This window comes from Calonectris borealis, chromosome 9 (assembly GCF_964195595.1).
Source record: "Calonectris borealis chromosome 9, bCalBor7.hap1.2, whole genome shotgun sequence".
NCBI lineage: Eukaryota > Metazoa > Chordata > Aves > Procellariiformes > Procellariidae > Calonectris > Calonectris borealis.
In genome coordinates, this window is record NC_134320.1 from 11,971,629 (window position 1) to 11,995,621 (window position 23,993).

At 37.4% G+C, this 23,993-nt stretch overlaps 1 protein-coding gene across 1 annotated transcript in view; it reads right to left on the bottom strand.

Moving 5' to 3' along the window:
* Positions 1–23,993, bottom strand: part of DNER (delta/notch like EGF repeat containing) — a 142,784-nt gene that overhangs the window by 20,472 nt on the left and 98,319 nt on the right. The window contains exons 7-8 of the mRNA XM_075157633.1: positions 18,026–18,139; positions 8,040–8,264 (exon numbers count right to left, since the gene is read on the bottom strand). Coding sequence (XP_075013734.1) covers positions 8,040–8,264; positions 18,026–18,139 — 339 coding nt within the window. The remainder of the gene's footprint in view (positions 1–8,039; positions 8,265–18,025; positions 18,140–23,993) is intronic.

Below are 23,993 nucleotides of genomic sequence, written 5' to 3' on the forward strand. Positions count from 1 at the left end.
TTCATGAAGCCATAGCACCATTTCTTCTTTATCCGACCATGAAAAGGTGAGGATAGAAATTCTAGCCCATACTGTTGTCCACAGAGTAATCCAGAGAGACTTTGTACACAGTGGTTACTGCACACTCTTTTTCCTGTTGGCTTGTTATTTTATAATATTTGACTGGTACTGAAAACCATGTAGACTGGGAAATTTTTTATTTGTTTTAAACAAAATCTTTCCTCTATTTGTCAACTTTGTTCAATGTTCTTGAAATTTGATAAAAGTCTATATTACACATTTTAAAAAGCAGTTTCAAATATGCTTTCATATTAAAAACATTGTTTCACAAAGAACAGTCATACAGAGAAGATATGTCATGATACGTTAACAGTACATAAGGACACTCTTCCTACACCCCTACCGTGGATTAATTTTGGTTAAATCAGTTAAACATTTAACCTTCTTGACTCATCATAGCCGATACTCCCCTCAACCTCCTATTAGTGTCATATAATACCATGAATACGTACTTGTATTCTATAATATAATACCATGCGTTGGAACAGTGTTTATATGCTTTTTACAATCTTGATATACTCATTACATACAGCTATAAAAGCAGTAGATGAACGAGCATATAATGAATAAAGATGCCATGGGCATGAATAAACATGCCAGGGAAAAGGAAGGCCTAAAACACAAATACTTTTTGTAAAAAGTAAAACCACTAGATTCTGCAGTGTGGTTTTACTTCTTCAGATAATCTCTAGTTAGTAGCAAAAATTATAGACATGAAAAGCAGGTATCTTTCATGAACAAAAAAACAGAGAGGGGCAGATTCTCATCTTAGTAAGTGGCAACATATATTCACTCTCCTGGTCTAAATTTTCCCCCAAATTCTCACAGAACAATAGAAAATACGACAAATGCCACCTCCAGACACCATTTCCATCTCCCCTCCCTCTTATGGATAATTAAAAATAAAACTGTATGAAGATACAACAGATGTTAGTACTACACAAGATGTATATGCAATATTAGCCATTTGATTTTGCACAAAATTGTCTTTTTGTACTAAATAGTTAGTTGGACTAGTAGGTTATTAAGAAACATTTCAGAACCACTTTCTCCAAAGCTGTTAGCCAGGCAATACAGAATTAATTATGCTAAATGTTATGAGTTTTTTATTAGCCTATGATGAAGTTTATCTAGCTTAGGATAAAGAGAAATATCCTTATGTCGTGACATCTGTAGCCAACATACAAACCACCAAAATCAGGAAACTTAAAAGAAAAACACATGGAAATTCCCTGTGTTGAACACAGATGTAATTAGATATTGGGGGGGGGGGGGGGGGGGGGTGATGTTTTCCACGTGTTACACACTTCTTACCTTGCAAAGGGAGCGGAGGGAAATTCATGACTGAATAGTTGTCTGGTTTCCAAAATCAGTATGAACTATCGTATCGCCTCCTTAGGTTTACGACAGCCCACGCTGTCAGACATTGCACGCAATGAGAGAAAGATATTTTCTCTCTCCACGAGAGGGCAGATCTCGCCCACACACGATTTCACCCTCATCGTCCTCACTCTGGTGCCAGCAGCTTCCTTCTTGCTGTAACTGATGTGAGTGGAGAAGTTCTGCTGTGGGACCAGGCACCCGAGGGAAAGGCGCGTTTCTTCTCATGGAGCCAAGAGGCACCATATCATTCTTAACAAGTGTTTCTCGTTGTATTACTGCTTTTAGATTATACTGATATATAAATCATGTATATACTGAATTCATACGTATACCCTCAAAAAGGTATATTTTCTTTAAAGAATTTAGATGGAAACAGGAAAATTTTTCATAGACAACTTCAGAATAACAGACGCTAGTATAGTTGCTTCCTCTCTTTCTAGTAACGTTACGATTCTGCTGCTTTTATGTTCACAAGCAATGCCAAATACAGCTATTTGCATCTTTTGTGGTGTATAACAGTTCTGTGGACATATTCAGAGAGAAAGAAACAATACCTACATTAACAACACTTCTCCACCTGCTGTGTCCTGAGCAGGGGAAAAAGCCTCATTGGGCATTGCAGCTTCAGAAAGGGCAACAAATATTATTAAACTTCTTTTTTCCAGGTCACTAGAAATTGGATATGCCTTCAATAACTGCACCCTTATGAACTCAAGCAGAACTTGCCAATGACGGACCCATTCTGATGTGCTCTCTTCAGAGGCTGGGGGATGGACAGGGAACCTAAAAAAACCCTAAAATAAAGATGTCCCTACATTACCTCTTCTCCCTCTACGTGACTGTCCTTCTGCTACTGGTCTTTACAAAGGCAGGAACAGATCTGTTGCCACTCTCCTCCGGATTCCCAAATCTTTCTTTCTCTTTCTTAAGCAACAGGGAGGCTGCCTTGAAGAGGCCAGGATATTTGCCTGATGCTCTCTGACATAGCCTTCAGACAGCTACATGCCGAGGTGCACTCTCTTTGCACACAGCTATGTTAAAAACTGCAAAGGGACAAAACGTGAAAGGGAACACACAACCTGTGTCCCGCACGCTGATGAGGAGAAGCCACGGGTTTTGTCAAAGCCTTCGAGAGCAGTTGACAGAGCAAAAGATATGGCAGTGCTTGCCAACATCTTGAGAATATCTGCACTATCAGGTTAACAAAAGAGAGAGGGAGAAGCTTACTATTCCCTTTATAAATCAATAAAAAACAAAGTTGAAAGCTTCTGAGGCTTTCTTAAACACTAGCTCCTCAAGAGTGATTCCCTGGACTTATCCACACTTAACGCTTCAGCAAATCAAGGCAGCAGGAGAAAAATCCCAGCTTTATGGGAAGGCCTAATGGGATACAACACAAGAGAGCTCCATTTTGCAGGGAACAGCATCAGTTCATACATGGCCGCTCACTAACACAGTTGCATGTGTTCAGTTAAAGTCTGAGCTTATATAGCAATTAAAAAAGAGAAAGAGAGAAGAGCTGCTCCAGATGGCAGGATGGTAGGAAGGCATGCTTACCAGCCACGGCCAGATTGCATGGAGGGTTGTCTTAATGTAGAAGTGGAAACAAGATGAGGAAACAGAGGCAATAAAGGGCTCACAGACAGTCTGGAACTGGAATTAACCTAAAGTCACTTCTGCCAGAGCTTGCATTTCCTGCCCCAGTTCCAAAATGTGGGAAGGGAAAAGACAGAGAAAAGAAAAATTGCTACTGCTACAGACAAACGTCGCACTTGCCTTTGCAAAGGCACTGAGATAAACCTACTCTCCTATAACCATCTATTAAGCTACATGAGCAAAAGATCAAGTGCAGAGGAAACATACTCCACGGTACTACTTCTGAAGTTCCCACCACTCTTCATACCTTGTGGAATTTTTTCTGACACTCCTTCCCCCGCCCCCCCAAATGTTCTATATATGCTATCATATATATTTATAAAGTAGAGGGCAGGTGTTAATGTCTGTACATGTGCTTTGCAGTTTCAAACTCCATACCCCTATGTCTTTAAGAAAGCCAAATGCAAAACTTTGCTGTGATATTAAGTTATTCAATTTCTAGATAGATTTCTTCTCTTTGGGCCAGACAAAAATAAAAAGAATATATTAAATATTTGCATTTGAAATTGATAGCAGCTCTATTAAAATAATGGAGTGTAAAGAGGGGGAAAGTTTTAAGAGGAAGAAACTGCTTTGGGATTCAGGGACTAAATAAACGTTCTGTGAACAGACACAATGGGTTCCCACTAGTTTCATGAACCAGGCTCTAGATGAGAAATCCAACAAATGAGCACAATAATTTTTATCAAGATTAGTTCTTTAACTCTGTCTTTTCCCTTCCCGCATTTTGGAACTGGGGCAGGAAATGCAAGCTCTGGCAGAAGTGACTTTAGGTTAATTCCAGTTCCAGACTGTCTGTGAGCCCTTTATTGCCTCTGTTTCCTCATCTTGTTTCCACTTCTACATTAAGACAACGCTCCACACAATCTGGCCATGACTGTTAAGCATGCAAACACAACACAAATTATGAATCTAATGTCCGAACACTGGGTATTTCTTTGTTACCTGTAAAGGGACAGGTTATAAGTATTAATAATTTGGGTGTGTAAGCATATAATTAAAGATTTAAAGGTAAGGTTTCATGTGCAATTGAAAAATCACACACATAATACAAAGTAGGTTTTGTTGCATAGGCTTTTGAATTCCACAGAGCCCTCTCAGCAGACATTTGAAAGAGAAGTATATTCAGCTCAGAAATAACTTACACATTTTTTCCCCTCCATTCTGGAAATGGGAACATTCAAAAGTATTACACTGCTTTCCAAGTTAACTTATACAAATTAGCTTTTCTATACAAGCTATTAGATGATGTAGGTTATCAATAACAATGCTCACAATGAAAGCCAACACACAAAAAAATTCTTAGTAAATGCCTAGTTGTGTGTGTTCCACAAATTGTGCGGAAATGCAAGTATAATAAGTATCCTTTATCATTCTTCAAATCCAAAAAAGCATGGAAAACAAACTGCCTATGAAGCAAGGAGACTTTCACAGACCTTGGGCTAATTGGAACTGTTTAAAATTTCTCTCTTGTTTAGTTTTTGCGGCAGAAGTAACACAGACAAAAATCCAGCTGACACTATGCCTGCTAGTAGAAACAGGGCATAAAGGAAGGATGGCATTCAGGTCACACATATAACCAAAACTCTGCAGCACTCTGCTTCTGTAATAAGAAATTCTATCTTCTGTCAAATACCTCAAAAAAAAGAACATGGCATCCTAGAACCGAAGACAAAAAATAAGTGGCAAGTTCTAAAGTTTTTAAAACAGAATGTTTCCGATATACCATACAACCAATATAGACGAGAGTTCTAAAATGTCATTTAATAAACTTACCATTAACATATCTAAAAAAAAAAACGTATATGAATTCAGGGACATGTCTGAAAGTGAAAGACTCCCGTACAAAGAATTCAGTAGTCTAGGAGCTGGCACGCTGATGCTGAGAGCCTGCAAGCCAGAAAGCCTCAGGGATAAGAGGCAGAGATCATTTCTTTCCTACTAATGTATGGTAATATCTTTATGTAGTTCAGTATGCTTATTATTAACCCTTGATAATGCTACTAAACTACACACAAATTACTTTACAAGTAATTGTAACAGAGACCGTCAAAGTCTCTGCAGGCAAAATTGTAAATAGAATCCAGCTTTTTAATATACCAGAGATGTAATTCATCCACTCTATCAAACTGATTTTGATGAAGATACAAAAAATGTGTTAGGCTATGCTCCATAGTCACTACTTTAGGGGTTTTTTTAGGAATTGGAACATAGGAATCCTCAAGTTTAATTGCTCATCTGCCTTACACACACTAATTACTCAAACCACTGGCAAAGTGTGTATTATGATGCCTTCTAAATACTGATCTACAAAGAAGTTGACTCCCATTTACCTACTATGCCTTTAACTCATGAGGAAAATCTCTGAAGGTAATTGGTTCAAATCCTGCTACTAGGATTAAAAAATAAAAGAAAAAAAAACCATAATGGTACGGTCATAACAATGAAAAGGCATAACAGAAGAAAACAAATAATTCTGACTATTCCTACCTTGCTACCACTTAGGTGCAGTTCTTTAATGATCTTTTGAAATAAGTTATCCAAGTTTTTAAATTATTGACAGATTAATGACAAGCACTCATAATTTGGCCTGTAGTTCCACCTTGATATGAAGCAAGTAATATTATTTGTAGAGGTAATTCCTTCTAAAACAAGTTGTCGTTTTTAAAAGTGAAGTTTACAGCAGTCTACAAAATTTTTTGAAAGAAGAAATTGTTTTTTTAAATATTTCCCATTAAATTTCACACATGGAGCAACACAAAAGAGTTCAATTAAAGAAGTACCGTATATGGTCTTGGATGCAGCCTCTATGGCTTCTCATCTGGCTAACTTTTAAATGCACAAATATTATTTAAATAAAAATAAGTTTCCATAACATGAGATGTGTGAGACTACTTAAGTCCTGTGTGACACAGAATTAATTTGAACAAACCTAACCAACAACTTCTAATCAGGTTTAGGTGACAAATTTCAGAAAAAAAGCTTTTATTTGTCCAAGAATATTTAACTCGCTTTCTGTTGTTTGAACCACAGGCAAAGAACATTCTGAAGAAGATTAAAACTTCCCTGGTTTACGTGGAAAAAGAAATGCCTAGTTTTTCCTACCATGGACGACTCAGGGAAAGGGCACTCATGCTGGACAGCTCCCGATACTCCAGTTTGGAAATCGGATCCCTTTTTATACCAGAAATTTAGAAGACAATTTTTTTACACTAATTGGGAAATTCAGATTTCTGTTGACTTGACATATCTTCCCATCGCTTATACAAGGGTAGAATATCTGTCTTTGTGTTTCAATTTCTACAACTCAAAGCATCTGAATCCTGATAATTCTTTTCAGAACTTCCCAGAGCGTACACAGCACGGGTATTCTTCAAAAAAGCTCTTCATCAATCTCTGTTTTTTTCAGTCAACTGTGGTTTCAGTCATATATTAAAAACCACTTAAAGATCAAAACATATTGATACATTTTGATCCCTTTCCTTGTTGCCCGGTGTTAGGCAGCTCCTCATCTCAATAGCTTCTCATCCTCTGTACAGATTTTTCTTGACCATGCCCTAACTGCTTGTACCATTCAATAGCTAAAAAACCAGCAGTTTTCTGTTACGAATCCAAACAAGTTAACAAGATACTCGCTAGTCAATCAAGGAATAGGTTGATGCTACGAAGTAACTCTCACGTTCCTACCTGCTGAGCGCTTTTTTCCCTGTCTTTCCAGATTTTTTTTTAACTTCAAACCTTTATTTCCTGTTCACTCCTTCCCCTATTTAGTCCTTCTGGGGGCTGGGTGAGGAGAATAATATCCAAAATGAAGGGGTAAATATTAAACTATTAAATTCTCAGTTCTAAAAATGAATTTAAGAAAACAGCACCTGGCAATTTCAACTACCTGCAATCAAAAAGATATTTTGTCAGACATGGAACTAATTATCAACTGATATGAATTCTAGTTTGTGCTCTTGATAAGACAGGATATGCTAGCTCTATTTAAATATGATTAGGCCTGTTGCTCTTCATCTCAATACCCAATCCTTTTCTCTAAGGATTCCTCTATTATGCAAATGAACAGCAAAGCAATTAAATGCTTCAAAAAGGAAGACTGAAAATTTGTAATGAAAGAATTATCATCTTTACCTTCAAGTTTATAGCTTTATAGGAACAGACTTTAAAAAAAAAAAGTGCCAAAATTATTCAAATGAAAACAAAGATTATTGGTTTTCACTGTAAGCGCTTAAGCAGTAGTGGGTGTACAGTACATATCATTCATTCTACCTGCTAGTTCACCCATTAATTGTCATTGCTAAAACATCTAAAGGGAGCTATAAGCACCCCAATATTTTGTTACCTTGGTACAATGAAGCAAAAAATCTAGAGGTAAGCAAAATGCAACCCAGACACCATGCACGGTTAGGCTATATTATCAAAGAGTTACCCGCTGAGTCTACTAGCTATACTCACCTAAGCAGTATCACTGGAACTTCTGAAAAGAGATAATTTATGTAAACATGGACGGCAGAACTACACCCTTTGGGGTAAGCAATTTTTTTTCCTTCTCTACCTTTGTTCAGCTACCTTGTTTGTTTCCACTCCTTCCCAAACGATCCGTGTCACATTTTCCATTCTCTCTAGCAAATTTTGTAATTTCAATAACACTGATACCTCACCTTAAAAAGATTTATCCTCCAGACTACGGTTTTATAATACAGCTGTAGATAGCAACCAAGCCATATGGATCTCAGTGGGTATTTTCAGTGCTCACTCTGCAATTTTTGATTTTCCAAGTGTAATGTACAGATTCCTATCATTATTCTAAACAGATAGAACATCTGCTCAATGTGTTTTATATACTGAAAAGAAAAGAGGGAGTAATTTTAAACTATATATTGGAATCTACATATAAAAATATTAGAAGATTTACAAAATATGTAACTGGTACAAACCAGGGATACAGAGGCATTTGTAGCTGGTTCCAACACTGCGACAAATGCCATGTGCACAAGGATTCAGAGCGCAGAAGTCAATCAGCTGAGCACATGTAGGTCCTGTAAATCCAGGACTACAACTGCAGGAGAAGGCAAGTCTATCTGCATAACAGGTTCCATTATTCTGGCAGGGAGATGATGCACAAGGGTCTATTTTGTCTTCACAAGAGGTTCCTAGAAACCCTAGAAGAAATAAATGGGTTTGATAAGTAAGCATTCTGGTATGCATACAATTTTAATAACTAAAGCAAGTTAAAAGTAAGCTACTGACATATTTATACTCCTATTTTTTTATCCTATGAAGATTCCAAAAATACAGACTTCCTATATATATTAAACTCTAATTTTAACATGGTATGATATAAGACGTTGCAAGTAGAATCATACTGTCATACGATTAAGGCAGTAAAGTGCAAAAATATTTGTTGAATTTGACAGTGTTTATGCACTTTACGAAGCGTATCTGGCTAGAAAAGCAGAAGACATTTTCTAAAGATCAGGAACAGACTAGCCTGGAAAAAAAGAAAAGCCAAAACTGATCTTTTTTTCATTTCTGTTAATGCGTTTCTTAAGAATAACAACCTCTAAAGCAGCACATGAGTTTACTTGAGCTTCAATAATTTAAAAGATTACCTTTTACAAGAACATACTTCTTATTAGCAGGAAAGACAATGATTTATTGAAGCAACACCGTATAAAAATTAGACATAAAGAAAGGGATATCCTTGCAAAGGAGTTGTTTAAATCAAATGTAGAAAATAATAACATTTGAACAGATTGTAGTATACTAACTATAATTTTTATCACGTACACATACATCACATACATTGCGATGTGAAGCGTGGTTATTGTACCCAAAAGCAAGTCAGAAAAGAACATTCAAATTCTAGCACCCCTCCAAATAAAAGAGCAAACTGTGCTTTCCATTCAACACGCATATTTTTTGATGAGTATTTGGTCTATTCGTACAGACCACCACTTTTCAGGCTTAAAATTCCCTGGAATATCTTACATTGCAGAACAGCTCTTAAAATTAGAATACACTAATCTCACTGGGAATGAGAAATTAGGAGCAAATCGGGCCAGCCTCCCCTCAAGACGTCTCAAGCCAGCTTTACCAATCTACTCTAACAGGAAGAGTAAACCATTGCAGTTGTGCCAGTCTAAAAGACAAAGAACAGACCACATCGCCACTGCTAGCCAGGAGATTGTATCAACATTTCAGACAGCAAAGAAAACAAGTAAATGCATGAAAAACTGTTCTAGGATTTGAAAAATATTTAATCAGAAAGAAAGAAAGAAAAAATTGCAAAAAAAAAAGCAAACCACAAAATGTACCCAATGGTGAGAGAAAGGATCAAGATGGAGGAGATGTCTCTGTTACACAGCAGCCTGCCAACAACTCAGAGCATGAAAACAAATAATGACAGGTGACACTTTGGATTAACACTTAATATTGAAAACTTATCCCTGATGGAATGAAGCCGATTTTTGGCCTTATTTCTATAGTTTTTTTATCTATAAAGTCTCGTTGCTGGATTAAAAGCAGTTGATGTATCAGAACTGAATGCCTATATTGTATAAAGCTTATGGTGAAGACCAAATACCACATCCAATACATGCTTTATAGCATCTCATTATGTTTTACGGACTCATTAAATATTTTTGTTATAAACAATGTCATTCCACATTTCAAGCAAGGTAAAATTCATCAGGAAATAGTTTTCAGTTAATTTTTACAGATGTGTTACTTTCAGGGCATTTTGATTTTCTTTCTTTTCTAATTACTCATGATTCACATTCAGGTGAGTTAAACTTTAACTTTATTTAACTGTCAAGGAATTGGCATTTCTGAAAACAAGCACATAAGAAATAGATTAATTTACATTTTAAAGCATAACAAAAAGCCCCAAACATTTACTAAAATGTTCAAATACTCTAATTTGTTCATGATTGATTAGATTTGTTGAAAACCTGGGCAAATAATTTTAAATATTGAGGGCTTCCTCAGGGAGACAAACTCCATGTTTTATAGATCCACAAAAGCTCAGTGAACTGCATCAGGAAAAGGGGGAAAGGGATATTAAATAAAGGTGAGTAACCCACACAGGGATCTACTCAGAGAATTAACCAGAACTTAGATTATGGTAACTAAGAAAAAGATGGAAAGGCCACAACTGCCCTGTGAGTTCCAGACAAAACTAGGATATCCTTGGGTACTGTTGGCAGCATCCTCATAATATTGGGACCTGGACAAATGACTTAAAAAGCCACATTTCCCTCGTATGTTCATAAATCTTATGCCAGACCTATGGAATGAAAAACAAAGAAAAAATAATCCAATTGAAAAAAAAAAGTCATTAAAAAAGAAACAACCTACAGCTGAACAGATTGAACTTTTAACAGTTGAGTCATAAGTAACTCAGCAACAGGCCAGGAAAGAAAAGCAAGTCTGGCAGGGCACAGACAAAGAATAGAGGCAAGAGCCTTCTGCCCTCTCCATTTTGCTATCCTATGGCTCAGATTGCTTCATGAGCTTTATCAGGACCACCTGCATGCCAGTGTTGAAGAGGGAGAGCTTAAAAACAGATATTGTAGAATCCTATATTAGAGGTCCCTCCTGTAGAGGATAACTGCATAACCATCAGAAACTGAAAAGAACAGAAACCCTAAAATCAAGAATCTAATTCCAGCAACGTTTTGCTGACAAATTAAAAAAGCCTGTACTGCTATCATAAAATCCCAGACAGATTTAAAAGAATCTGCAAGGACTTTTAACCATTACTGGGAGGATATCAGCCAATGAGTCCGGTGAAATCTCTACACTAACTCTGAAGCCAGATTAAAAAGGATCAAGGAGATCTGAGGTCCCACAATGACACTAATGCTGCTTCGCTACAACCTTTGCAATAATCTTCCCTACAAAGAGAACCTTACCGGCAGATGGCTAGTGTTTCAAGTGACAAAGCACTTCAAGAACATATGCAGGTTTAAAATACACTAAAACATGTTGCCCTTGTGCTATCTTTGACTCCACTGTGAAATGTGTTTAGTTGATTCTGGAAGTTTAAATTTTATGTATGAGTCAAATATCTGACAATACTCAAAACAGCAGTAGTTACACATCTAAATCGAAGATCTATTATTTTGGCATTTCTAAATGTATATTTAAGTCCATATCAATAAAATTGTTGAAAACAAATAATGCAAATAATAAATTTAAAAATCAAATTCAGAGGTGTGTTGATTGAAAGCAGAATAAAATGCTGTAGGAAAAAAAAATCAGGATTATTTTATCTGCGAATAGATATCCCCTGAACTGTTTTTCAGCCAGCCAGCACAACCCCAACTCTGGATCTAGGTCATTATTGGGGCAACAGGAACATGACTGAAAGGTAAAGACTACTTGTGATTTGAAAGATCTAAATGCAAAATTTACCAAAGGAATAACACAGAAGATAAAGGGGAAAGGCAATATTAGAAAAGATTTATACTGCTACAAACCACAATACAATATTTGTGCTTACATGGGTCAGACTATTTGGCTAGTTATCAAGAAGAATAAAAGTGGTAAGTCAGGTGATATTCTTCATATATTGCTATAGTCCTCCAGGGCAATGATAAAAACTAGATCAGAAAATGTTTTCAGAGATAGAAAAGCTCTGGATAAAAGCCAGATTTCTCATCATAGTGGGATTTTAATTACTTGGCTAACGAAAGCAAAAGACCCATGTACAAATCAAGGAAATTAAACGTTATCTGAAGATACTGTACAACTGCTTTTTATACAGTCTGTGGAACAACAAACTTGTCTGAATGTTATGTTAGACCTAATTCCAAGAATTACACAAACGTGAAAAATTAAGTCTGTGAATTGCTACGACTAGGGATTACAAAATCTTTAGATTTGAAATACAGGGATAAATATTAAAAGAAATAAAGGCAATTTATTATTTTCCCTATAGAAAATTGTTCTATGAGGAAATACAAGATGTCTGATGGAATTTCACCAGAATTCTGTAAAGGCAAAAAAGATACTCATCATAAGGAAACAAGAAATCATTAAAATTTAGTTGTAAGATTTTTATTGAGATTCACCCTAGCTAAGTCTTAACAGATAAAGATGAACAAAGGCATTAAGGAGAAGTCTATTAAAAACAGTAGCAATTTGGGAAGACGCCAGGTAAAAACATTAGATTAGCAGAAAGTACCAGAAACTAAACAGCCATAAAAATTTTTAATTAACAACAAAATGTTCTTCAGGTAAATTAAACTCTCTTATGGTAATATGAAGAATTCTGCATTCTCTAATCACCAGTAGCCTTGGGAAATCTTCCATATGCAACAGCTGTGTGACCTATTTTCCTGGAATCAAGATAATAAATAGGTTTATTTTATGTAAACCTAAAGAAGTTAAAATCACATCTGCAAGATATAATATAGAAAAAGGCTTTTACATGAACAACGAAGCCCAGAAAAAGTGAAGACTTTGAAACTTAAACTACTCTTAATCTAGGCAAATAACTTCTGTTCTCCCAGTCAATTAAAATTCATGGTGACAATGTACGTTTTCTAGCTGCTATTGCAAATCAACACATATGAATCACAACTTAGCATCTTCTATAGCTGTCAAACTCTTCATTTTTTAAGCCACAGAAACCACAATAGGAGCATTCACAAATTTGCTGCTTTCCAGTACTTCCAGACATACCTGCAGGTATTTCAGGGCACTGTTGCTCAGCGTGTTGCGTAGCTGTAGTTACCTGCAGCTAGTCAAATCAAATTGTCAATAGTAAAATAAAATCAGTCCTGAAATGTGAATTTCAAGTAATCTATATGTTAAACTCCTAATCATAACATTGTTTTCTCTCTATCTCCTTCTACAGGATGGCTATGAAATCCATTATTGCTGAGGAGTATTTTTCAGAAATATATTAATCTGAATGAAAAGATTTCTGCCATTTCTGTCAGAGCAGGTGACCTCTGCATAGAGAAAGTAGCAAAATCCCAAGAATCCAAGCCAGTTTCATGTGATTGGCCTGCTGAATGCTTGCCATTTTTATCAAAGATTAATGTTTTCCTGTAATACTGAATGTAGTTCATCTGTACACATCATCAGGACATTAAAATTGCATGTAACAGAACTTCAGAAACATCTTCCAACAGAAGTTTATTTCTTTGTTATAATAACTGATCTGCGCTTTGCTCATTATTATCTGTTTTTGTTCAAAACCATATTCCACTACTAATTTATTTTAACGTTATCTTATGAGTAAAATTAACAAAGGCTCTCCAAATGTTTAAAATATGTAAAATATATATATATACACAAAAGTACCAAGTCTTTCATTTTATCAACTTTACAAAATTTGCATGTGTAAGGAACAAATTAGTGATTTGTATTTCCTCACTACATGATCAGACAATTTCCATACACTTTTTTTTTAAACTTTTGACAAAGATTTCAATGAATTTAATAACTACATAAGTAAGTTTCTCCATCACTAAAGCATTTATTGTAATTACATTTGTTTCTTCCAATCAGCTTTTTTTATGTTACTAATTATTATTTGTATATTGAATTCCACTTCAGGGTGCTTTGGGAATTTACATAACTTCTCAGTGACCTAAAGAAAATGAAGTAACCAAATTTATAAGTTGATGAGCAGTACCCCAATCAACTCAAACAGAATTAATTAATATTACTGTCAATACAGTAGTATGTTATACATTACAATAAGTGGAGAAAATCAGAGGAGATATTTAAGAGTGATATGGGTATTTATGGAATCATTCTGAACGTAAATTTCAAATATCCATGTTCAGGTTGACAGATGTTTACTATGTGTGGGTTTTTAGAATGTCTAGAAAATTCTTTGCATGATCATATGAAGGTAATATTTGCTAAATGTATGTTTGTTATCATGAAACTTTAATGAAGATGATCAAAAATCCCTATCCCATTGTAAGTAAGTACAACATCCCAAACATCCTTTTCACAATAATAAAGAGACAAAATTTTGAACAAATTCTTCAGCCCTTAGTATTGCTTAAGCTTCTTCACTATAAATTTGAGTATAAAATCCAATTTTCTCTTTAGTACAGGTAACTCAACAACTTCAGATAGCCGTTCATTTTCTGACATATTTTGGACATTAAAATCTACAATGTGTTACACAGAAAATGGAATCTGCAAGCATAAAGAAGTTTTCTTTACTAACGGACTCTTAAGATAGTAAAATTGTCTAAAGAATAATTATGAAATGTTCATATCTGATCTAGGCTGCTTTTTCAGTGCCTCAGATCTCACCTTCTGTAAGTTATCACATGCTTCTTCCATGAACCACAGATCTCATGTGTAAAAGATATGCACAATCTCGAGATCATTCCTCACTGTTTCCATCTCATTCCTTTTTCTGCCATCTTTTTCTTTTCCCTTTGTGATACTTTCCATGTTCTCTTATCCTTTTCTGCCTAACCACATTGTATCTCCAGTCTTTTAGTTTTTACACATACATAACTCCTTGGCTACCTTTCCCCCACTGTGCTGAATTAGCACTACAGAAAGAAAGGCCTCTTCTCAACAAGCAATTACTATTAGGCACAGCAGGAGAATAGCAGCAGAGCAAGAGACCTCACTTAAATTAGAAACCTATCATGGGTTTTTGGTAGGGGTTTTTTTAATGGAAAATTTGAGGACATGCTAAAAATAGCAAATCTGCAAGTTATTGCATCTGCAATTTTCAGTTAACTATCCTTTGTTGTACTCACAAAAATAACCAAATCTCTTCAAAACCCAAACAAATGCTCTCAAAATATGCATCTATGAGAAGATAATACCTCAAAAGAAGAAAAAAGAATCATGGGAAAGGCAGTCATTAGTAAATTTAGACAACAGATTTTGTTAAATCAACCCTTTCTTTCCCTCCACAAAATATCTGAATTCCTGAGCTCATTGGCATTAGTAGATCTTCCAGAACAAGATGGAAAAGCAACACCTTATTACCTGCTACGCCCATTAGGCTACTCCAGAGCAATAGTACTGGCCCCTGCAGACAGACTGTGTCACTTCTGCACCAACGCTCTCCTCTCTTTACGGTGAGTACATGAGTAGGAAGCACAGCTACGTAACTTCATGGGAAGCATGGAGCTCTTTGAAACAACAGTAATTACTAGGGAGTCAGGGAGAATCTTCGGGGCTGCTGTTGAGTTATCACAGACTCACTCAAGAAGAGCAACCATGCACACAAGATGGCATTTGTTCCTGCAAATCTAAGAACGATTTTCTCATGTCCAAGGGACTGAGAATCAGACATGGTGTGTACAAGACTATTCTTTCTAAGGCAAATAACCCTGGGCAGTCCAGAAACTGGTTCCTGAAACTTTCTATCACCTCCAGAGGCTTTTTCTACATTGGAAATAATACAGGTCAATGTACGAAAACTGTTTTTAACAAGAGTTGTAAATGTATTTCAGTAAAATTTTTTTCTTGTGTTGCCCCAGGGCTTTTTGAAAACATTTATACCATGTGAGCATGTTAGACATATAAATAAGCAATCAGAGTAACAGGTCTTCCCCCAATTCTATCCTCGCTCTTGGAAACATGGAAATTATATGGGGAGACTGGAACTGGTAACTCTGCACAGAAAGTTTCAGACAGGTGACCCAAAGAGCATGTCTGCCTATCAACAAAGTCTTTAGGCAGAGAGGTACTTCTTGAAGTTGCTAAGTAATTGTAATTTTTTTTCTTTCCTCTGGAAGGGTCAAAAAGCACATTGTATCTTTAAGGAAAGTCCAGAAACCATAGGAAGCCTCAAGACTCCAAGCAGAAAAGGAGCACAGGTTTGTAACACATAATAAGAATGGAAGTGCCAACAAACAAAAATACCAGAATACTGAGAAAATGGTACCAATGTGCCCAGAAGGAAAAAGAGCAAAGCATACAGCCTAATTACTAAGATAGTACAATGACAGTGCCAAAATAAGCCTACTTAAAGCAGAGCGTACCACAGAAACAACTGGAAACGTATCAAAGACAAATATGGATCAGTGGCAAAGAAAGGAGCAGAAGAGAAATGTTCAGGGAAAAAAGCAGGCAACAGGACTGCAGGACCAAGTGGCGTTACACAGAGACAGACAAACGCGAGTACAACTGAGAAAAGAGAAGCGCAGATAACTTGGTTCTCCTGCCGCAGAAAAGCCGTTGCCAGTAAGAATGCTACACATCAAGCGGTGGCAGGTAACCTCTCCATCACCCTCTTTGGAGGGAGCAGCTCTGGAGGGAGATGAAGGGAAGGTTTTCCTCTCCTGTGCTCCAGGCCTCCCGCAGGGCGCCGGGGAATGGCGCGGGGCCCTCGGCGGGGCCAGCTGGCGCACTGGCAAGAGCAGCATTGCCGCCTGCGGCTGTGCCAGGGCCCGCGGGCCGGGCGGAGCTGGCAGCCTGCCCCGCTCCTGTTCACGGGCTAATTGCCGCTGGCATGAGCTCCCTGAGCAGGAGAGCAGCCACAACCCCGCACAGCAACCGAGGCATAAATACGTTTTAGCAGGGCTCTGAAGAGCTACGCTACAAGCACCGTACCCAGCCGCAGCACCACAGCACACGACGGCAGAGGATGGGTGATGTGGCCATGTAGGGACCTCAACCCACCAGTAACCTGCCCGTGGCCAGCTTCTCAAATGGCGGTAAGAGAGAAGTTGAGAGATGGTCAGCATACTCATTAATAGGTCATCAGGAGCAAGCAATTAAGGTATGCCACACAGAGAAACAAATATGGCAGTTCTAAAACAACCAAAAATCCCAGTAGCTATTTTTCCAAGCATTTATTATTGGAAAGATCATTTCCTGCAAAACATCCTTAAAGATTCTCGAACAGATTTCCTAAGAAAAATGCAAGTAAATTATTCACCAAGTCTAACATCTAATAATTTTCTCACTGAATTTTTCTAGTTATAAGACAATTTTCAAAATTCTTCCAAATGCAAGATCTGCCCTGCTGTCAAAATGCCAGTGTCTGTGTTTCAACACAGCTGTTAAGTGGGTCGCTCATTAAAGCATAACACTCTAGAAAAGCAAGGAATCAGTCTAAAGAAATTACAAATAATCCTCATTATTAAGCAAGTATATATTATCAGAGCAGTTATCAAAGACTTGTACCCTTAGAGCAAGCATAAGGTGCTGGCAGAATAAAAACAACATCCACAGATCAAGTAAGAACAGAAATACAATTAGTTCAAGGTTCTAATCTTAATTATAAATAACTGATAGAAGGCTTCATAATTGAGAGCTTTCACTCTGATAATTTTTTTATGAGCAATTTAGGCATCTGCCATTCCAGTCAGCAAATTGTTACGAAAGCAGACACTTCAGCATTGTGGTGTCCTCATCTCACATAGTGACATTTACAGTGCTTACCAATGAGAATCACTGAAAGGCTTTCATGTAGAGAAAGGAGTAAGTCCAAATAGAAAGGAGCATGAATTAAAACTTTGGGGGATTGAAATCATTCCGTTAGTTTTGAATTATTGCTCTTACACACATTTTAGCCAACTGACTCATATGTAGAAATATGCAAATACTACAAGGGAGGCATCTTTTTCTCACACATTTACTGGACAACACAATAATCAGACCACACCATAAGTCTCTCAGATGCACCTTTCTCGCAGTGCTGGAGCCTGATTTCTACTGTAGAGGTGCCAGAGAATGAGAGAACATTTCTGCACCACATATACACTGAAACACTAAGCTCCTACCATACTTCATATACTATTGCCGATTACACAAAGATTTTTCATCTGGATTTTTTTTCTGCTTACAATTATGGCCTAAGGCACAATTTTAAAAATATTTAAATATATATATAAATATAACTGAAAATTTAGAGTAAGTACACCCCGCAAAACATCAATTTGTATGAGGTACTAGATAGGTCTTTGCTGTTTACCTTCCGGGCACTGACAACTGAATCCACTGATGTTGGATGAGCAGGTACCTCCATTTTGGCATGGCTGCTGGATGCAATGATCAATCTCTGACTGGCATAGCTCTCCGGTGTAACCTAAAAAACAGCACACAACATTCAGAAAATATAGTGAAAATGAGGTTTTTATCATGAAATGTATTACTAGGTCATTCAAACCGTAACATTAGTTTTCTTGAATAAAATTAACCAAAGTAAGAAATAGAATCCAGGACAGTCTTTTAATTTCTTATAAAATGAGATATTTAATTAGAACTTATACTTCACTGGAAAAACATAAGTAGTGGAAATCTAGATATTATATCAATTGTATTTTACCAGCAGCAATATTCTGATAGCACTACTATAATCGAGGTTGGTGCTGGGTCCTCATCAGCACCCATATAACCAAGAAAGAAGTCATTTTTGAATGGTTTTCAAATGCATCTTGAATCTCAAGTCAATAATCGTTAGCAAGACTTTAAACAAGACTTGACATTATGAATTATTTGTGCATATGCTGAATGACTGTCATTTGCTCCTACTTCTGGGCTTCAAAAAGAGTGTTTATTTTAAGTGGGAGCTGTGAAGAACTGCTCAGCACAGTTGCAAACTCTTCCAAATAAGCTCCTATAAGTTCACAAGCTACAGATTGTGTGTACTGTACTATTTGACCATAAGTATGCTGTGTTCCATATGTCTGATGTCTACAACACATCCCCAAAAAATGAACAAACTTACAAAATACAATTTAAATGATTAAACACTCCAAACTTCAATTCCTTAACAAATACCACACATTCCCCTTTCTAATTTGTATTTACCTCCAAGAAACTATCTTGGATGCATGACTGAAGAAGAAACTACACACTACACACAGAGGCATTTTATTTTTTAAAAGGAACCCTACATAAAATTGCAAATATCTTCCATAACAAGCATGTTTAACACAATGGCTGGTGTTAAAGACCAGTAGCTATGAGTAGGTGACACTGTTAATACACTGCTTTGAACAGGTATAAGACAAAGACCCAAGGTGAGATAGAGGACATGCTTGGACTAGGATTTTGCTTATGCAAGGGAGAAAAAGAAAAAAAGAAGAAAAAAATATTCTTATTTTGATTAAATAATCCTTTTTAATGCAATCAAAATTAACATTTATAAGTCTTTGGGGCAGGCTACTACTTATACCTGTCAAACCTATTGATGTCACCATAAAATAGTTCTCAACATAGACTGTGATATTTGGAGTTGCTAGAGCACTATTATAAAATAGGATGTGTACCTTACTGCTTTTATATGCTATAGAGAGATAAATTATGATCCCATTTTCTGCAATGCAAAACCTGGAAAAAGAAACTTTGTTGTATGTTGTATCTGGACTAATGCCCATAAATCACCTAAACTGGAGAAAAATAATGAGGTTGAAAACCAGAACTGTGCTCTCATGAGGTAGCTCCTCTGAACCAGATTGAGGCACTTGGAGGGACGTCAGCCTCACTCTGGATAACGTGATTTTCTGTAATGCTAATTGGTCTCAAATTAACATAAAATTTACAAAAACAGCAATGAAGTATTACAGAAGACCTCATCAACTTTTTTTTTTCATCTATAGGCTTCATATTTTTTCAAGTTCTCACATTCAGCTGATTATTTTTATGAATCATAATACAGTATTGAATATGCTTAACTCATTTAAACATTTTTCCATCTTCAAACTGTTACCAAGTTTGTGAAAGCTAAAAATTACACTGGAATTCAATGTGTATCCAAAAGAATGTTGGCACAGAAAGGCAGAAATCATTGTGTTGCTCTGAAGCTTGCTGCAGGAATCTGACTTCCTGCAATTGTCATTATAGCTTGTGGGAAAACTCATCAGAGGTAATATTTTATGGCAGCTTTACAAAAATAACTATGTCCCATCTTATTATTATCTATAGGGCATGTTTTGTCCATCTGAAAGAGAATATGATTCGGGAATTTCATAGCAAATATGTTACAACTGCTACAAATTAAGAGGTGCTAAGCAATCACCATAGGGGGGAAAAAAGAAGTTTGCTGGTGAGATACACTTTAAGAATCATTACACCTATTCATTTTGTGCTGATACTTATCTCCATAACATTTCCTTCTATCAAGATTTGGGAAACATGATCCTGTTCACATACAAATGTTTCTGAAACTTGTATATGGAGACATTTACGATAATTAAATTCTTGTTTATTGTTTTCTTTCATATTTTTCCATATGCAATATTTTTTAGAAAGTCATAATTATATGAAAACAGCTAGTTTCCTGACTATTTTTTGATGTGTGGGCACGAATTTGGGGAAAAAAAAACTATGGGTAGAAACACAAGCCACTTAAGTTAACAATGGTTAACCCACCTGAATAACATTAGACATTTGCTATTAAAAAAATTAAGGAAAATTATTTTTAAAAACTTAAAAGTTAAATCTAAACATAAGTGTTGAGGCCATGAAGCACACCTTGCAAGTTCCAGAATGTAATAAATGAAGTTAACTTTTTTGGCTTACTGAGGATTTACAGAGGGCCTTGATCACGCTATCATTCAGAAGGGAAGCCTTCACGTATGGAAACCAAATAACTTCATTCCATCTATTGTAAGCTTTGTTTTATACCATGAGAAGTAGGAGGGGGTTTGTAGAAGGAAATATTTAGAATTTTGACATTTTTTTTTTCCCCCAATAGGAGCTAACAATTGTTCTAGACACAAGGAGAAGAAACAATTATGAAAATAACAAGGCATAAATTATATTTTAGAGAAATAGTATTTAAATGGGAAGGATAAAAACCAAAGTTAAAAGACAATAAAGACATCAATGGAAATATATTATATTTCCAAAATATGTAAGAGAAATACATTTTGTTCAAGAAATTGTCATTATCTTAGTCATTGTTTCCTGGCATCTCATGGTATCAATTTTTCTACAATCGTGTTAACACTTTTTGAAGCAAGAAATTGAAATGCCTATCCCTAATAGTGACTCCTGTTTTAATTCATAGGGAGCTTTTAAAGAAAGTGGAGAGACCAAATTTTAAAAAAAAAAAAAAAAGTAAGCACTTGATGCAGATATCTGGGATCATAGTAACCAAAAAACCCCTTAGGATTTTATATTATTATGCAGATAAAATAATATTTGCTTTGTCAAGGCACTATAATTTGTAACTTCACAGTAGAAACAGGAAATATCACAAACTTTATCTGAGTGTAACAACGGCAGTAACGCTCATCTTTGGAGTCTTGTACGTAAGCGGGAAGTGTATTTATATTACTCTGTAAAACTTAGCTGTACAACTTCAAAATATTAAGTTTTCCTAGCGGAAAGATTCTTAGGCTTTACGCTCACTACCCTGGACTTCAGGAGAGCAGACTTTGGCCTCTTCAGGGATCTGCTTAGTGGAGTACCATGAGATAAAGCCTTAGAGCGAAGAGGGCCCCAGGAAAGCTGGTTAGTATTCAAGGATCAACTCCTCTGAGCTCAGGAGCAATGCATCCCAACAAAGAGGAAGTCACGCAAAAATGCCAGGAGGCCTGCATGGATGAACAAGGAGCTCCTGGACAAACTCAAACACAAAAAGGAAGCCTACAGAGGGTGGAAGCAAGGACAAGCAGCCTGGGAGGAAGAGAAATTGTCCGAGTGGCCAGGGATCAGGTTAGGAAAGCTAAAGCCCTTATAGAATTAAATCTGGCCAGGGACATCAAGGGCAACAAGAAAAGCTTCTACAGGTACGTTGGTGATAAAAGGAAGACTAGGGAAAAGGTGGGCCCTCTCCAGAATGAATTGGGAGACCTGGTTACCCGGGATAGGGAGAAGGCTGAGGTACTCAATGACTTTGCCTCAGTCTTCACCGGCAAGTGCTCAAGCCTCACCACCCAAGCTGCAGAAGGCAAAGGCAGGGAATAGGAGAATGAAGAGTCACCGACTGTAGGAGATCATCAGGTTTGAGACCATCTAAGGAACCTGAAGGTGCACAAGTCCATGGGACCTGATAAGATCCATCTGCGGGTCCTGAGGGAGCTGGCGGATTAAGTTGCTAAACCACTATTCATCATATTTGAGAAGTCGTGGCAGTCTGGTGAAGTTCCCCCTGACTGGAAAAGGGGAAACATAACTCCCATTTTTAAAAAGGGAAAAAAGGAAGACCCAGGGAACTACAGGCCAGTCAGTCTCACCTCTGTGCCTGGGAAGATCATGGAACAGATCTTCCTGGAAGCTATGCTAAGGCACATGAGGACAGGGAGGTGATTCGAGACAGCCAGCATGGCTTCACCAAGGACAAGTCCTGCCTGACCAATCTAGTGGCCTTCTATGATGGAGTGACTCCATCAGTGGACATGGGAAGGGCTACAGATGTCGTCTATCTGGACCTCTGTAAGGCCTTTGACACGGTCCCCCACAACATCCTTCTCTCTAAACTGGAGAGATACAGATTTGATGGGTGGACTGTCTGGTGGGTGAGGAATTGGTTGGATGGTCGCATCCAGAGGGTAGTGGTCAACGGCTCAATGTCCAGATGGAGATTGGTGATGAGTGGTGTCCCACAGGGACCAGTATTGGGACCAGTACTGTTTAATATCTTCATCAATGACACAGACCGTGGGATCAAGCGCACCCTCAGCAAGTTTGCAGACAACACCAAGCTGAGTGGTGCGGTCAACGCGCCTGAGGGACGGGATGCCATCCAGAGGGACCTGGACAAGCTCAAGAAGTGGGCCCTTGTGAACCTCATGAGGTTCAACAAGGCCAAGTGCAAGGTCCTGCACCTGGGTTGGAGCAGCCCCCAGTATCAATACAGGCTGGGGGATGAAGGGATTGAGAGCAGCCCTGCCGAGAAGGACTTGGGGGTACTGGTGGATGAAAAGCTGGACATGAGCTGGCAATGTGCACTCGCAGCCCAGAAGGCCAACTGTATCCTGGGCTGCATCAAAAGAAGCGTGGCCAGCAGGTCGAGGGAGGTGATCCTGCCCCTCTACTCTGCTCTGGTGAGACCCCACCTGCAGTACTGCGTCCAGCTCTGAAGCCCTCAGCACAAGACATGGACCTGTTAGAGCGGGTCTAGAGGAGGGCCACAAAAATGATCAGGGGGATGGAACGCCTCTCCTATGAAGAAAGGCTGAGGGAGTTGGGGTTACTGAGCCTGGAGAAGAGAAGGCTTCGGGGAGACCTTATTGCGGCCTTTCAGTACTTAAAGGGGGCTTATAAGAAAGATGCGGACAAACTTTTTAGCAGGGCCTGTTGCGACCAGACAAGGGGGAATGGTTTTAAACTAAAAGAGGGAAGATTTAGACTAGATATAAGGAAGAAATATTTTACAATGAGGGTGGGCACTGGAACAGGTTGCCCAGAGAGGTGCTAGATGCCCCATCCCTGGAAACATTCAAGGTCAGGTTGGACGAGGCTCTGAGCAACCTGATCTAGTTGAAGATGTTCCTGCCCATGGCTGGGGGATTCGACTAGATGACCTTTAAAGGTCCCTTCCAACCCAAACTATTCTATGATTCTATGAATAAGCACATCAGAATTATCATAAATATTCCCCCTAAAGCTTTTTTACACAACTAAAACCAAGAATTCTGAAGTATGTGAAAAATATTTTATATTAAAATTATATTCTGATAAAAATTTTGTTTTCATTAAATTCGGGCAGGTTTTTTTAGAATTGTTCTTGTATTTCTTCTGAGGTAGGGAATTTGAAAAAAGAAATTTAGCCTAATAGTACTTGATATAGAACCTTTTCCAAGATAGCTAAGTCACTAAAAGAAAAAAACACAAACAAATATATTTTTTCTTTTGTAATTAGAAACTATTTGTCAAAAGCCAAAAGAATTCTGAATCAACCATATTCAACATGACAGTAACAGTAGGGATTGTTCAAACATTTGAAGTTTGTTCCACTCTGATCTTTCTCTTCTCAAATTTAAATCATT